The sequence below is a fragment of the Camellia sinensis genome, chromosome 5, assembly GCF_055761805.1.
Source record: "Camellia sinensis isolate YWXY chromosome 5, ASM5576180v1, whole genome shotgun sequence".
Classification (NCBI taxonomy): domain Eukaryota; kingdom Viridiplantae; phylum Streptophyta; class Magnoliopsida; order Ericales; family Theaceae; genus Camellia; species Camellia sinensis.
In genome coordinates, this window is record NC_138965.1 from 96339327 (window position 1) to 96355653 (window position 16327).

A 16327-nucleotide genomic window follows, 5' to 3' on the forward strand; every position below is an offset into this window, starting at 1 on the left:
GTCACAACATGATGCGGTGATAGTACGCACCCTTTATTCTTGGTTAGTTTGTCAAATTTCAGAGAAAATTTTAAGACTGATACTTAAATATTAGAGACTCATCTGGTGAACCGACAGGTCTCGTTTGGGAAGAGTTCATTTGGATTCTTTTACCTCTTTAAGTTACAAAAGATAGAATAAGTTATTTGAGCCACAACAGACAAAACATCACATCTAACCCATAATCATTATACTCTTTTCTCACAAAAAAAGTCAAAAAAGTCAAAAAGTCATTCTCAAACCAAGCTTTTGAGCCCAGGCTCAAATAGTCAAAAAGGCCAAAAAGTCAACTCACTTTCCAAACGGAGGCTAATGTGCTCCCCAAATCCACTTGTTATTTTCTTTCCACAAAAAACTTTCATCCTTTTAGGCCCTGTTTGTTTTATCAGATATAAAATAGAAGATATAACATGATATAGAATTTAGTCAGGATATATAATGAATAAGATATAGGTATTGAATAATATATCTCCCAATTCATGTTTGTTAACTTGATATATAAGATTAGATATATATTATCCATGTTTGTTTTACAAAATATATTGTGGGATATAAACAAGTAATTTTCAAGATTGCCCTCATAATATAATATTATATTATATTAAATTAAATTAAATAATATTATATTCTATTAAATTCAATAATATTAAATTAAATTAAATTCAATAATTATATTATATTAAATTCAAAATTTGTATTAAATTATATTATATTAAATTCAAAATTTTATATTAAATTAAATTCAATAATATTATATTATATTCAATTCAAAATTTATATTAAATTAAATTATATTATATTAAATTCAATAATATTAAATTAAATTCAATAATTATATTAAATTATATTATGTTACATAGACAAAAAGGTAAATTGGACTTTTTAAATCATATCCCAACCAAGGGAATATGATATAATAGAGGGTGGTGGTATTGTATATCCTCAACTTTTGGAAGATATATAATCCCATGAGATATTATATGCTCTTTAAAAAAAAATTACAAACATGAAACATATAAATCCCAAAAAATATAATATCTAATCCCACTATTTATATCCTAGAATCAAACAGAACTAAGGCCATGTTTGTTTGGGCGGACTGGATTAGCATTCCCATGACTAATAGTCCTAGGATTACGAATCCGTTGGATTATGTATCCTATCTTAACTAATAATCAAGTTTAAAATAATTAATCCGTACTTCAATTGTTTAACCAAACATCAAATTAATAATTTTATTGGACTATTAGTCCAATCCCAAGCTCATGTCCACCCAAACAAACATGACCTAAGGCCATGTTTGTTTGGGCGGACTGGATTAGCATTCCCATGACTAATAGTCCTAGGGGTACAAATCCATTGGATTATGTATCCTATCTTAACTAATAGTCAAGTTTAAAATAATTAGTCCGTACTTCAATTGTTTAATCAAACATTAGATTAGTAATTTTATTGAACTATTAGTCCAATTCCAAACTCATGTCCACCCAAACAAACATGACCTAAGTGTATTGTGTTATTGACGTGGCATCATAAAGGTTGTTCAGGACAAAAGATAACCAAACATAAGGAACAAAATAACTCAAAATAAAAAAAAAATTGATTTAGGTGTTGGTAGACTTTACTCTCCGTGAGATGTGTCACATTCTACTGGGGGTTGTTGAGAGAGAGAGAGAGGAGAGGAGAGGAGAGGAGAGGGAGGGACCCGCGACGTACATCTCCATCATTCAATTTTTTAATTGTAATGTTACAAATTTATTTTTATCAACTTTAAATTTATTTTAAAAAAATTTAACAATTTAAATTTATATCATCTGTAAAAACTTTATATTTAATTAATTCATTTTTAATCATACAAATAAATTTAAAATTCATATAAATTTATGAATGAATTCCTAGTATTTCTCCCTTTTAAAACAGTCACAGCAAGTCAGCCAGCCAATTGTTGGTAATGGGGGTTGGTGATGTGGTTTGTTCGCCCACCCACCCTTGTAATTGTAAGTCGTAGCCCAGCCCAGCCCAGCCACGCCACGCATATAAACAGACCAGCAAAGCAAACAACAATTATTTGTGGAATTAATTATATCAATCTTCTTGTTTCTTCAGAGATCGAGTTTTCTGGCCTGGTCTGGTCTGGTCTGGTGGAGGAGCATTTGTTTGAGTCTGGTAGTGGTAGTGGTACGTAGATCGGAAAATGAAGGTGATAGAGAAGATCAGAGAGTCAGAAGGAGGAGATAAAGTAGTGTTCTCGTTCGAGTTCTTTCCTCCGAAGACGGAAGATGGAGTGGACAATCTGTTCGAGAGGATGGAGAGAATGGTGATTCATAACCCATCATTCTGCGACATCACATGGGGAGCTGGTGGATCCACAGCAGATCTCACTCTCGAGATATCCAACAGAATGCAGAACATGGTGTGTGTGGAGACCATGATGCATCTCACCTGTACCAACATGCCCGTTGACAAGATCGACCACGCCCTCGATTCCATCAGATCCAACGGCATCCAGAACGTCCTCGCCCTCCGCGGTGACCCTCCTCACGGCCAGGACAAGTTCGTCCAAGTCCATGGCGGCTTCGCCTGTGCCCTCGATCTGGTCTCTCTCTCTCTCTCTCTCTTCTACAAACTAATTCAGATTATTATTTAATTTTTTAATTTAATCTCTCCTTAATATTGTGGGCGGTTGTGAAGTGGCTTTTTTATGTAGGTTTTTTTAGTTGTAGGATATTATTAGATAAAATTGTTTTGGTATTTAGGAAGATAGTTGAGTTTTTTTGTGATTGAATGTGATATTTGTGAGAGAAAAAAATAAAATAATTATGGGGTTGGATGTGATATTTTATTTGCATGTGTTTTTTTTTTGATTTTGCAAAAAATTTATCTTTTAGGGAAAAAAATAAAATAAAAATTCCCAAACCCAGTTCCCAAACACCACTAAATTGTTTAATTTAATGTCAGCTTTCTTGGCCTCCTAATGGTTAGATTGCTTCAGATTATTAAAGAATGTGGGTGTTTGGGAAGTGGGTTTTTATGTAGATTTTTTTGTTAGTGGTAGGATATTATTGATAATTTTTTTTGGTGTTTGAAAAAATAATTGGGTTTTTTTGTGGTTGGATATGATGTTTGTGAAAGAAAAAGTGAAATGATTATGGGGTGAGATGTGATATTTTATTTGGATGTATTTTTTTTTTTTTTTGTAAAAAGTTAGTCTTTTAGTGAAAAAAAAAAAAAAAATCCCAAATCCAAGTTCCCAAACATTTGTTTGGTAGATTAGAATGGATCAGATGGTTGGTGATGAGAAGAGATTGTTAACGTGGGAATTATTGTGAGGAGATTAAGCAAAAGTATTTTTGTTTTGATGATAGTATGAGAATTAATTAACAATGGGATTGATAAATTATTTTTATATAAAATAAAAAAAACATATTTCTATATTAAAAAAAAAAGTCTGAAACAATTCTAAAAAATGTTTAGACATAACAGCAGTTGAAAAAAAAAAGAAAAGAAATGGTTTTCTTTCAATCCCGTGGGACTCATTTCTCAATCCCAGGTCATTAGCGGCTATGCTAGTCCCATTGCTCAGGCTCCGTTTGGGAAGTTAGGATTTGGATTTTTTTTGGGCTAAAATAGTTGTAAAAAAATAAAATAAATTTTTTAGTCTAATAAGATAAAATATCACATTCAATCCATAATCATTACCTTCTTTCTCTCACAAAACGTCCAAAGTCATTCTCAAATGAGACTTTTTAGCCCCTAAGTTAAAATAACTAGAAAGTCAAAAAGTCAACCCACTCTCTAAACGAACGCTCAGTGGGATTGTGAATCCTATTGGATTATTAATCCGGTGGTTAATTACACAGCCAAACATGCTTTCAATGGAGCCACATCGATCTTATTCCAGTCCTACTACTCATGCTGGATAACAAACCTGACCTAAAAGAGTAGACTCTAAGCTTAAGTAGTTTATAATGTTTGGTTTGGAATTTATAAAAATAGTTTCCGACTTTTCAATTCGTATTTTTAATCAATTTTTCTTTTTAAGTCTATCTAGATTAGATTAAGTGCATCTAAAAAATAAAAAATTTGAATAAAATATTAAAAAAAAAAATCACTAAAACAAAAACAATACGAAAAATAAAAAACTCAAGTGGGTTAAACCAAACAAGGTGAGAAGTAACTTTCTTTTTTTTGTTTTTTAAAGATATTGTAACTACTTGCAACATAAATGACAAATATTATAGGACTGGGTTTCACACATGGGGCCTTGGAGAAGTCTTCTCAAATAGCTATTAAAGATCTTCTACAGAGTGTAGAGCATTGTAAATGAAATCATTAAGAAAAGGAATTGTAAAGTTTAACTCATCTTTTTTGTTTTTCTCTAATAAAATTCTCTTTGATGCCAATCAAAAAAAGGGTTGTAAAGGTTTTATAGTGGCTATGGTTGACAGGAATGGAAGGTTGGAATTAGAGAAATGACAATATAGGAAAAGGGCAAATGAAAACTCAGCCCTAACATAGCTGCTTCTTCTTCTTCTTCTTTTTTTTTTTTTTAATTCATTTGATGCTTCAAACAAACTTAAATCTCTTTTTACTAACTCTGAAGTTTTCTGCATGGTTATACATGCCCAAAAGCAACCAAAAACTTCATGAAATAAGGGTTTAAAGAGAAAAAAAAGAAAAAAGAAAAAAGAAAAAAAGAAAAAGGCCTTCACAAGTAGGTTGGGCTTGGCTTGCTAAGGAGTTCATTTAGGCTTGTCCAACTGTTAAGTGACTTGAGCTTGAGCTTGATCTTGGTATTCAAGTCATTTTTAATAAATCTCAATGTACCAACCGAAGTTTAGATTGGAGTTCGTGTACAAGTTGCACCTACCATGATTTATTTGCATATATGTAAGCATGTTGATTTAGCACTTCCTTAGTTTGATGTTACTCACTCGGTCCCATTTTATTTGTCCATTTTGGAAATTCCAACATTTTAACGGGAAGTACATTAAATGCATTTGAATTCAAATTCAAATGCACTATTTCCAACAATTGCCTCTTTATTTTCCACTTTCAAATAAACTTATAACTATTTATAAGGGATAGTTTTGGAAACTTACACATTCTATGCTTTGACTTTTCAAAGTGGACAATCTTTTTGGAACATCTCAAAATGGAATTATAGAAAAACAAAACGGTACTGAGGGAATAGTTTTTTGTATTTATATATATATATATATATAATTTTTCTTGCAACATTTTCTTATGCATGTGTGCTCCTCTTCCTCTAGATTTTTGTCTTCTTTTGTTTGTAATCTTTTTCTATCACTTCTCATAACTTCCATTTAGTATAAAATTTTTCCGAATCTTCCAAAATCTGGGTAGAGATAGGTTGAGAAATGGATTTGGGGTCTGTCTTTGGAAGATTTTATCATTAAAACTTGTTGACATAGAGTTTGGATGTTCCATCCTTTTTCTTTTTCCTTTTTTTTGTTTTTAAATCAGGGTTTGCATATTTGAGAAGTAGCATTCATCCATTCTTTAGCCAAGTTGAGATAAAGTTGAAAACCACCTTATCCATGCAACAATAATTTTCTTGGCCATATTAGTTGAGCTGAGATTAAAGAGATTGCACCAAGTTCAAACCCTGACATAGCAAATACTCTGCTTGGGCTGACTGTTAGCAGCCAAGTTGTGGGAAGGGCCCTATTACTTTCATTATGAGATTTTGAGCTGATCCTCTACACTTACAAACTACGCCACTTATAAATAAATAAATTAAAAGTAAATAAAAAATTTAAAAACCAAGTCCATTTGTCCTTTAAGTACTTCCATTCATAATTGTTAATACACCTACATTTAGCCTTATGGTGATGATTGGATTGCGGGTGTTAATGCCTAATTCCTTTAAAAGTATTTGCCCACATAAGCTTGAAAATTCTATATCTTATTGCCTATGTTACATACATAGACTCTTTTAAATGTATGTAGTACTTGTGTCAAACACTTGACACTTGGGTGAGGGTATGGAATGCGTGTTCGATATTTGTAGTTGGAAATTAACCTACTGGCATATTTAGTAATTTGGGTTAATCATTAAGCTAATATGAAATGATTATGACGCCATGTGAACGTTATTCTATCCTAAAAAATAAAATAAGCATATTAAGAAATTTGAATATTTTGTTGTGTTTGTGTGTCCTTAGACATGATAGTAGATGAATCATACACTTGGACACATATCCACACTTGACACCCCAGTATTTTTTTTTTGTGTGTGTGTGTGTGTGGGTACATCGGAAATAAATGGCACCCCTACTTAAGCCCATGTAACATAGCCCATGGCTTGACATAACCATTGCTCTTGATGTTGCCACTCCTTTTAATTATGTTTTGAATGAAGTTTTCTCTAATTAACATAAGGTATTCTATCTTTTAAAAAAAAAAAGAAGGTATTAAGCTTTCTTTTTTCTAGGGCAAATTTCACTTTATCCCCCTATAGGCCATGTGCTCATAGCCCCCTATCATTTGGAGAATCACTTTTAATCCCTATAATTTGTAGACTAGAAGGCACCGCCATAGTTTCCATTCAAATTAACGAAAAGTGCATTACGCGCTCCTATATTCTAAATGACAAGAGGATATGTGCCAATAACCTAAACCACAAGTGGTAAAGTGAGTGATTTAGTTCAGAAGAGAAGATAAGGGGTTTTTAGGTCAATTTACAAGTATCGTTAATTGAAGTTAGTGGCATGTTTTAGCTCCCAATCTGGTCTGTCTGCTTCCAACCCCCCCCCCCCCCCCCCAACCAATTCTTCCCCATTATTTTATTCTATTTTATTTGATCTGATCCAATCTCTCTCTCTCTCTCTACCATAGTACCACTACAACTATTTGATCTTTGGCTGTCTTGTTGGTATATGCTTAAATTTCATTTCTATTTTTGATGCTACTCTACTCTACTCTACTCAGCTTTTGTTTGTGTGTTATTTTTAATTTTAATTTTATTTTTGATTAATGATATACAAATAAAAAATTTTGTAGATCCATAAACACGGTAAAAGATTACTTATATTTACAAAAATGACAACACATTCTTGTGTTATTATTTTTTTTTTTTGTAGTATGAATTTTATATATGAATGAATGAGAATTCTATTATATACACACCCACATACCCACACATATCATATGCATTTTTAGTTATGACCAATTTTTTGGTTATGACTTTTTTGTGTTTGGTTTTGATTTTTTTATTTATTTTTTAGTTATGACTAGAGTTATGCCATTTTATAAGGTGCATATATACCATAGTCTTTCCTTGAATGAATAGAGTTTTGCTTTAATTTTTAACAGGTTAAACATATTCGGTCCAAATATGGTGACTACTTTGGCATAACGGTTGCTGGTTATCCAGGTTTTTTATTTATTTTTTATATTTAAATTTCTTTCTACTGCTTTCTTTTTTATATTATTTGATTCTGAAAAAAAAAAAAAAATGTAAATAGACGTTGATAATAACTTATTTTCTTTTTAGAGGGACATCCTGATGTCATCCAAAGTGATGGATTGGCCACACCGGAGGCATATCAGAACGACCTTGAATACCTTAAGAGAAAGGTATTGTTTGTTATTATTTGAAAAAATTTAAGCTCCTTTTAAGACTTGTCTCATTAGTACTATGTTCATTTTACAGGTTGATGCTGGAGCTGATCTTATTATCACTCAACTTTTCTACGATACTGATATCTTCCTCAAGTTTGTGAATGATTGCCGTCAAATTGGAATAAATTGTCCCATCGTTCCAGGTATTATGCCCATTAATAACTACAAGGGCTTCATCCGCATGACTGGTTTTTGCAGAACTAAGGTATGCTACTTCCAACATATTTTAGGCATTAATTCATAAATTACTTCCTTCTTGATTTATTTCTAATTTTGGCCTTCCCATTTTGCTGTGCTTAATCTTCTAACAAATTTTGAAATTTAATCTACCTTGTGTTCACTGCTAGATAGACGTTTGTTAATAATGAACTTAAATTAATGGACCAGTGAGCTAGAGGAAAATTTTAATTAAGTATTGACCATTGAGATCAAATTTGCAAAATACTCGATCACTTGGGAAGTATTATATGAACATTTATTTGCAATTGCATCATGTTATGTTTTTTTATATATGGCAAGGTTAAAAGAATTCACTCAATTCGTAGATCCTCTATTTTATCATCGGTAACAAGAAGCTGCTACTGGCAATTCCATCAGTGAATGGTCAATGCATCAATCTCCACCTTCTAGACTACAATTTTCAGCTTTATTATCAAGTATCATCAACCAGCCTTTTTACCACCTCCTAATGATCATACATCACATAATTAAAAAAATGGTCATGCATCACATATTGTTGTAGGCAAGCATGTTGAAACATTAGTCTGTCAAATTTCAGAGATAATCTTAAGGCTGATACTTAAATATTATAGACTCATCTGGAGAACCGACATTTGAATGTGCTCCCCAAATCTACTTGTTATTTTCTTCCCATAAATGTAAAACTTTCATTCTTTGAGTGTATTTAATTGTATTGGCAGATACCAGCTGAGGTTACTGCTGCCTTGGAGCCTATCAAGGACAATGAAGAAGCTGTTAGAGCTTACGGAATTCACCTCGGAACTGAAATGTGCAAGAAGATAATGGCTAATGGAATTAAGACATTGCATATTTACACTTTAAACATGGAAAAATCAGCATTGGCAATATTAATGGTTTGTTCTTATCCCCCGATAAAAATATAAAAATATCTTCTCTCGAAAAGTCAACAATATTGTTTGCATAAACTATGTCTATGTCTGTAGTTGTGCCTTACTGGATAGACTTACCTTGACAGAATCTTGGACTGATTGAAGAAACCAAAATTTCAAGGCCCTTACCATGGAGACGCCCTGCAAATGTTTTCCGCGTTAAAGAAGATGTTAGGCCAATATTTTGGTAGGCAAGAAAACTAATATAATGGTCCAAAATAGTTTTAACACTACATATGGTATCCTGCATTATATAAATTCTTTGGTAAATCTTGTGAAATGTCTGATCTGTTTCGAACAATGATGGTAGGGCTAATCGTCCAAAAAGCTACATATCAAGGACAATTGGTTGGGAACAATATCCACATGGGCGATGGGGTTATTCTCATAGTGCATCATATGGTGCACTAACTGACTATCAGGTATCAGATCTTTTTGGCTGTTAGCTTTGATGTTAGTGTAGTTGCTCATTGCGTCATTGTTTTTTACATGTGCCTAGCAGTATTATGTTTTCTTTGTTATTTAGTCCAGCATGCTAACTACAATCCAGTGTGCTTATTCTGCAGTTTTTAATTTGTCATTTATTGCTTGCTTCTAATGCTAGTCGAAAATTATGATTTTATGTCATCTTTATATGTGAGCTTGTGTGCTATCAATGACAACCAAGGGTTTGTCACATTTTTTCTTTGTTTGTCTTGATTGGTTTTAATTTCAAGGAAGTTGGGACAAAACATGTGTAATATATGGCTCCATGCACAGTCAGACACAAACTATCTCTCTCACACACATACTCGGATTTGAGGTTTATGTATTTCTTGTGGGGTGTAAGGGATTTTCTTTTAATGTGTGGAAACAAGGATTGAAAGGATTGAGTGTGGACCTATTAGTATAAAAATGAAAATTTAAAGATTAAGATGAAGGGTGAAGATTATTGCAAAATGTTTATGTCATTCCTCGCTTAATATTATTTAATGTCAGCTTTCTTGGCCTCCTAATGGTTAGATGGCTTCAGATTATTAAACAATAAAAGAGTAGACTCTAAGCTAAGTAGTTTATCCCTGTAGCTTAATGTTTGGTTTGGAGTTTTTTAAAAACAGTTTTCTGAGTTTTCAATTTGTATTTTTGTATTTTTAATGATTTGTTTTTTTTAATACTTTAATCAATTTTTTTTTTTTTTTTTTTGCAAATTTTTTTAGATCCACTTAATCTTGATGTACTTTAAAAGTAAAAAATTTGTACAAAAATCTTTAAAAGCTTTATTGAATACAACAAAATACGAAAATGTACTGAATTTTCATAATTTATTTATTTATTTATTGTATTCTTTGTATTTGGTGAATTTTTTAAAGTTTTTCTTTCACTAATACTATACTTTTCAAGTGTATCTAGATTAGGTTTATTTAAAAAATAAAAAATTTCCATAAAATATTAAAAAAGAATACGGAAAATAAAAAACTCAATTTTCTAAAAAGTGAGTTAAACCAAACAAGGTGATATTATGGCTTAAACATGGAAGTAACATTTTTTTTAAGATATTGTAACTACTTGCAACATAAATGACAAATATTATAGGACTAGGTTTCACACATAGGGCCTTGGAGAAGTCTTCTCAAGTATTAAAGATCTTGTAGAGTGTAGAGCATTGTACATGAAATCATTAAGAAAAGGAATTGTAAAGTTCAACTCGTCTTTTTTTTTTTTCCCTCTAATAAAATTCTCTTTGATGCCAATAAAAAAAAAGGATTGTAAAGGTTTTATAGTGGCTGTGGTTGACAGGAATGGAAGGTTGGAATTAGAGAAAAGACAATAGAGGAAAAGGGCAAATGAAAACTCAACCCTAACATAGCTTCTTCTTCTTCTTTTTTTATTTTTATTTTTTTTAATTCATTTGATGCTTCAAGCAAACTTAAATCTCTTTTTACTAGCTCTGAAGTTTTCTGCATGGTTATACATGCCCAAAAGTAACCAAAAACTTCATGAAATAAGGGTTTAAAGAGAAAAAAAAAAAGAAAAAAGAAAAAAGAAAAAAAGAAAAAGACCTTCACAAGTAGGTTGGGCTTGGCTTGCTAAGGAGCTCATTTAGGCTTGTCCAACTGTTAAGTGACTTGAGCTTGAGCTTGAGCTTGATCTTGGTATTCAAGTCATTTTTAATAAATCTCAATGTAACAACCAAGGTTTAGATTGGAGTTCGTGTACAAGTTGCGCCTACCATGATTTATTTGCATATATGTAAGCATATTGATTTAGCACTTCCTTAGTTTGATGTTACTCGCTCAGTCCCATTTTATTTGTCCATTTTGGAAATTCCAACATTTTAACGGGAAGTGCATTAAATGCATTTGAATTTGAATTCAAATGCACTATTTCCAACAATTGCCTCTTTATTTTCCACTTTCAAATAAACTTATAACTATTTATAAGGGATAGTTTTGGAAACTTGCACATTCTATGCTTTGACTTTTCAAAGTGGACAATTTTTTTGTAACATCTCAAAATGGAATTATAGAAAAACAAAACGGTACTGAGGGAATAGTTTTTTGTATTTATATATATATAATTTTTCTAGCAACATTTTCTTATGCATGTGTGCACCTCTTCCTCTAGATTTTTGTCTTCTTTTGTTTGTAATCTTTTTCTATCACTTCTCATAACTTTCATTTAGTATAAAATTTTTCCGAATCTTCCAAAATCTGGGTAGAGATAGGTTGAGAAATGGATTTGGGGTCTGTCTTCGCAAGATTTTATCATTAAAACTTGTTGACATAGAGTTTGGATGTTCCATCCTTTTTCTTTTTCCTTCTTTTTGTTTTTAAATCAGGGTTTGCATATTTGAGAAGTAGCATTCATCCATTCTTTAGCCAAGTTGAGATAAAGTTGAAAACCACCTTATCCATGCAATAATTTTCTTGGCCATATTAGTTGAGCTGAGATTAAAGAGATTGCACCAAGTTCAAACCCTGACATAGCAAATACTCTGCTTGGGCTGACTGTTAGCAGCCAAGCTGTGGGAAGGGCCCTATTAGTTTCATTATGAGATTTTGAGATGATCCGCTACGCTTACAAACTACGCCACTTATAAATAAATAAATTAAAAGTAAATAAAAAATTTAAAAACCAAGTCCATTTGTCCTTTAAGTACTTCCATTCATAATTGTTAATATACCTACATTTAGCCTTATGGTGATGATTGGATTGTGGGTGTTAATGCCTAATTCCTTTAAAAGTATTTGCCCACATAAGCTTGAAAATTCGATATCTTATTGCCTATGTTACATACATAGACTCTTTTAAATGCATGTGGTACTTGTGTCAAACACTTGACACTTGGGTGAGGGTATGGAATGCGTGTTCGATATTTGTAGTTGGAAATTAACCTACCAGCATATTTAGTAATTTGGGTTAATCATTAAGCTAACTCATATTATGCATGAAATGATTATGACGCCACGTGAACGTTATTCTATCCTAAAAAATAAAATAAGCATATTAAGAAATTTGAATATTTTGTTGTGTTTGTGTGTCCTTAGACATGATAGTAGATGAATCATACACTTGGACACATATCCACACTTGACACCCCTGTTTTTTTTTGTGTGGGTACATCGGAGATAAATGACACCCCTACTTAAGTCCATGTAACATGGCCCATGGCTTGACATAACCATTGCTCTTGATGTTGCCACATGATAGTAGATGAATCATACACTTGGACACATATCCACACTTGACATCCCTGTTTTTTTTTTGTGCGGGTACATTGGAGATAAATGACACTCCTACTTAAGTCCATGTAACATGGCCCATGGCTTGACATAACCATTGCTCTTGATGTTGCCACTCCTTTTAATTCTGTTTTGAATGAAGTTTTCTCAAATTAACATAAGGTATTCTATCTTTAAAAAAAAGAAAGAAAGAAGGTATTAAGCTTCCTTTTTTCTTTGACAAATTTCACTTTCTCCCCCTATAGGCCATGTGCTCATAACTCCCTGTCATTTGGAGAATCACTTTTAATCCCTATAAGTTGTAGACAAAGGCATCACCATAGTTTCCATTCAAATTAACGAAAAGTGCATTACGTGCTCCTAAATTCTAAATGACAAGAGGCTATGTGTAAATAACCTATACCACAAGCGGTAAAGTGAATGATTTAGTTCATAAGAGAAGAAGATAAGGGTTTTTTTGGTCAATTTACAAGTATCATTAATAGAAGTTAGTGGTTTGTTTTAGCTCCCAAACCACAAGGGGTTAAGTAGTTATTACTAAAGGGGTTATGTGCATATGGCCTCTATGTCTTTTACCACCCTCCACGTGTATCAAATTAGTTCTCCTCTAAGAAGCACGAACACTTCTAAGAAGGTGACTACATTTGATTGGATCCTATTAAAAACCCTTTGATCAACAAAATAACAACAAATTCCTTACTAGATTTCACTTATTATACTTTGTATGGGGTTCCTAGGTCTATTTTTTTAATGTCAAGAGAGATTATATTATGTCTTTGAATAATTTTATGGTTCTTGGGATTTGGACATTGTTGCTTATGATTTGGGTTTTGACATTGTTGCTTACCTAGGAAAAATAACTCAAGAATGGTATTCATGGAAGGACAGGAAAAAGTGAGGAAGAAGAAGGCTCTAGGAATCCCACTAAATTTCTCAAAAATAACCCCCCAAAGGCAAAGTTGGACAAAAGATTATGCAAAATCACATAGGTTTCAATCTAATTCTCTAAAACTCAAATTTATAGGAAAAAGGAATCACACTAATAGTTCAAATAATAAGCTACTGGGGTTTTGATAAATTTTTTATTTTACAACTTCTAAATTAGGAAAGTAAGAAACTTTGACAAAGGACATATTTGGACCTAATAATAGCCATATATGAGACCTAAAAACCTAATTTAACCAATAAATTGATTCATGGCCGATCCTTGCAGCCTTATGTCTAGTAATTTGCAAAAGTACACCATAACTACTAAAACCTAATAAAAGCCAACAAATTTGTCTAGTAGCATTCTAACCTGTAAAATATAAAAAATAAAACTGAAATTAACCATAAACTTGATTGTAAAGCCCTATGTATGCTCTATGTGAAATTTTGGACTTGCAATTTTTCTTCTTTCCATACTTGTCAAAAGTTGTTTGAGATGATTTGGCTGAGCATTTGAATGTGGACTAACATGCTGGTATGAATGAGCAATTTGATTAAAGTTAAAGGTGTCAAAAGGACAAGGGGGAAGGCCAAAAAAGGACATTGATTGAGGTGACATGAGACGTTGCAACTGCCTTGGATTTTACCAAGGATATAACTTTGCATAGACACAACTCATGGAGAGAGATTCATTTAGCCGGTCCCGAGTTAGGGATTAGTGCCTAACATTTGATATTTTACCTTCAGCATCACTATTAGAAACTAAGCAGCACATATATGGACACATAAGTGTTCCACAAGATTAGGACACTCCGACACAACAACATGAGAAGGATTACAGAATTCACATTCTTTTAAATTTTTCTATATGCAACATAATGTTCATGAGATTATTTTCTCCTCTTTTCTTTTTTGTTTTTTCTTCAAATCTTTGAGCCTTTTTTGCTTTTGCTTTTGTTTTTGTTTTGTAATTAGTAAATAAGGGCTTAGACCCGGAACAATTGCTTTACTGAGAACATCTCCTCTTTCATCAATCTCTTTCTCATGTGGCTATTTTGTGATGTTCCCAACAGTTCATGCGACCTCGTGCACGTGACAAGAAACTTCATGATGAATGGGCTGTCCCTTTGAAGAATGTTGAAGATATTCATGAGGTATGGTTTTCAACTAATTTATCCCATCTCTGAATGCCAATGAAAAATAATTTCCCATTTAAATGTGGCCCTTCTGGAATTGGTACATATCAGAAATTTATGAAGTACTGCCTTGGGAAACTGAGAAGTAGCCCTTGGTCGGAGTTGGATGGCCTTCAGCCAGAGACAAAGATCATCAATGAACAGTTGGTGAACATGAACTCAAAGGGTTTTCTCACGATAAATAGTCAACCAGCTGTTAATGGAGCAAATTCTGATTCCCCGTCTGTTGGTAAGTGCAATGCCTGCATGAGTGTATCCTGTAACATATCCTCTCAAAACTTCCAATATATAGAAAGTAAATCTCACTGTTAAACATTATACATGCATGCATTAATGCCCATTTACTGGATTTTTAAAACTCATGGACAAATTTGTGAGTCTTCTATTTGTTCCAGATTTCTCTACGTCCAAGCTATACCCATCTTCCAACTCTCTCTCTCATGCATCTCTCCTTGTTTTTTTAAAATAATTCAAAATTATTGTAACCAGGTGAAAAGCATCTAGTTAATTTGGCACACGAGTGAAACTCGATTCACCTTTTATGTGCAAATGTACTTAAGATTTTCAGGCCTACTGTGGCTGTCATAATCCAATTTAGAAAATGGCTTTCCCTCCAATTTTTTTGATTCCAATTTTGCGGTCAACCCAAGAGAAAATAAAAGTTAATGAAGGACTATCACGGTGTAGAGTGTGCATTTGAGTTCCCTTGGATTAATTTATTGTTGACTTAATACTGTGGTGTGTGTTTTTCAGGATGGGGTGGAGCAGGTGGATATGTGTACCAGAAGGCCTACGTAGAGTTTTTCTGCTCCAGGGACAAGTTGAATGCTCTTGTTGAGAAATGCAGCGCTTTCCCATATGTGACGTACATGGCTGTGAACAAAGACGGAATCTGGATATCTAAAGTCGGCCAAACTGATGTGAATGCGGTGACATGGGGAGTATTCCCAGGCAAGGAGATCATCCAACCAACTGTGGTGGATCCTTCCAGCTTTATGGTGTGGAAGGATGAGGCATTTGAGATCTGGTCAAGAGGATGGGCTCAGTTATACCCAGAGGCTGACCCATCCAGAAATCTGCTCGAGGAGGTCTGTTTTCTTCTTCTTCTTCTTCTTCTTCTTCCTCATATATACTCATCATCTTCTTGATCATCTACTGATTTTATTGTGTTTCCTTTTAACCATGAATTTGGAAATTTCCCAGTCGATTAGATTAGATTAATGTAATGTTGTCATTATTTTTATGTTAACAGGTGCAGAGCAGTTACTTCTTGGTCAGCTTGGTGGATAATGATTACATTAGTGGTGATTTGTTTGCTGTTTTCAAAGATTTCTGAGATGAGAGACAGATGGATTTTCTCACTATATTAAATGCTGCCGAAGCAATTATTAATTGTAATTGAAATAAGGTAGACTACGGTTATTGTTATTGTTTGTGATAGATTGGATTGGATTATATTTTCTACTCCTAAATTGCTTATATGTAATAACAATTAATTCCTTCTGGAATTTTTGATACCTTCCTGTCTTCATAATGCAAATTGCGTATGGAGGAGTGGGGTAGCCATTTTAATTCATCTATAAGCAGATTTATGCCCTGCTTTTTGTGTTTCAGTTTCTGATATCTTGTTGGTAACAATATATATACTCTTCAAGATGAGTAAGTG

At 32.8% G+C, this 16327-nt stretch overlaps 1 protein-coding gene across 1 annotated transcript; it reads left to right on the plus strand.

Moving 5' to 3' along the window:
- Positions 1–1651: 1651 nt before the first annotated feature.
- Positions 1652–16274, plus strand: LOC114311310 (methylenetetrahydrofolate reductase (NADH) 2). Its single transcript, XM_028257440.2, has 11 exons — positions 1652–2635; positions 7378–7438; positions 7559–7641; positions 7718–7891; positions 8607–8780; positions 8903–9003; positions 9127–9238; positions 14539–14619; positions 14713–14890; positions 15415–15749; positions 15914–16274. The coding sequence occupies exons 1-11, from the start codon at positions 2234–2236 to the stop codon at positions 15995–15997; spliced, it is 1785 nt and encodes a 594-aa protein (XP_028113241.2). The 5' UTR covers positions 1652–2233; the 3' UTR covers positions 15998–16274.
- The last annotated feature ends 53 nt before the right edge of the window (positions 16275–16327 follow it).

Bases quoted from the DNA above. Each gene is read 5' to 3' on its own strand.
- LOC114311310 (XM_028257440.2), top strand. From the start codon at position 2,234: ATGAAGGTGATAGAGAAGATCAGAGAGTCAGAAGGAGGAGATAAAGTA. The intron at 7,642-7,717 runs GTATTGTTTGTT...TTCATTTTACAG, and splicing joins TTGAATACCTTAAGAGAAAG to GTTGATGCTGGAGCTGATCT. The intron at 9,239-14,538 runs GTATCAGATCTT...TGTTCCCAACAG, and splicing joins GTGCACTAACTGACTATCAG to TTCATGCGACCTCGTGCACG.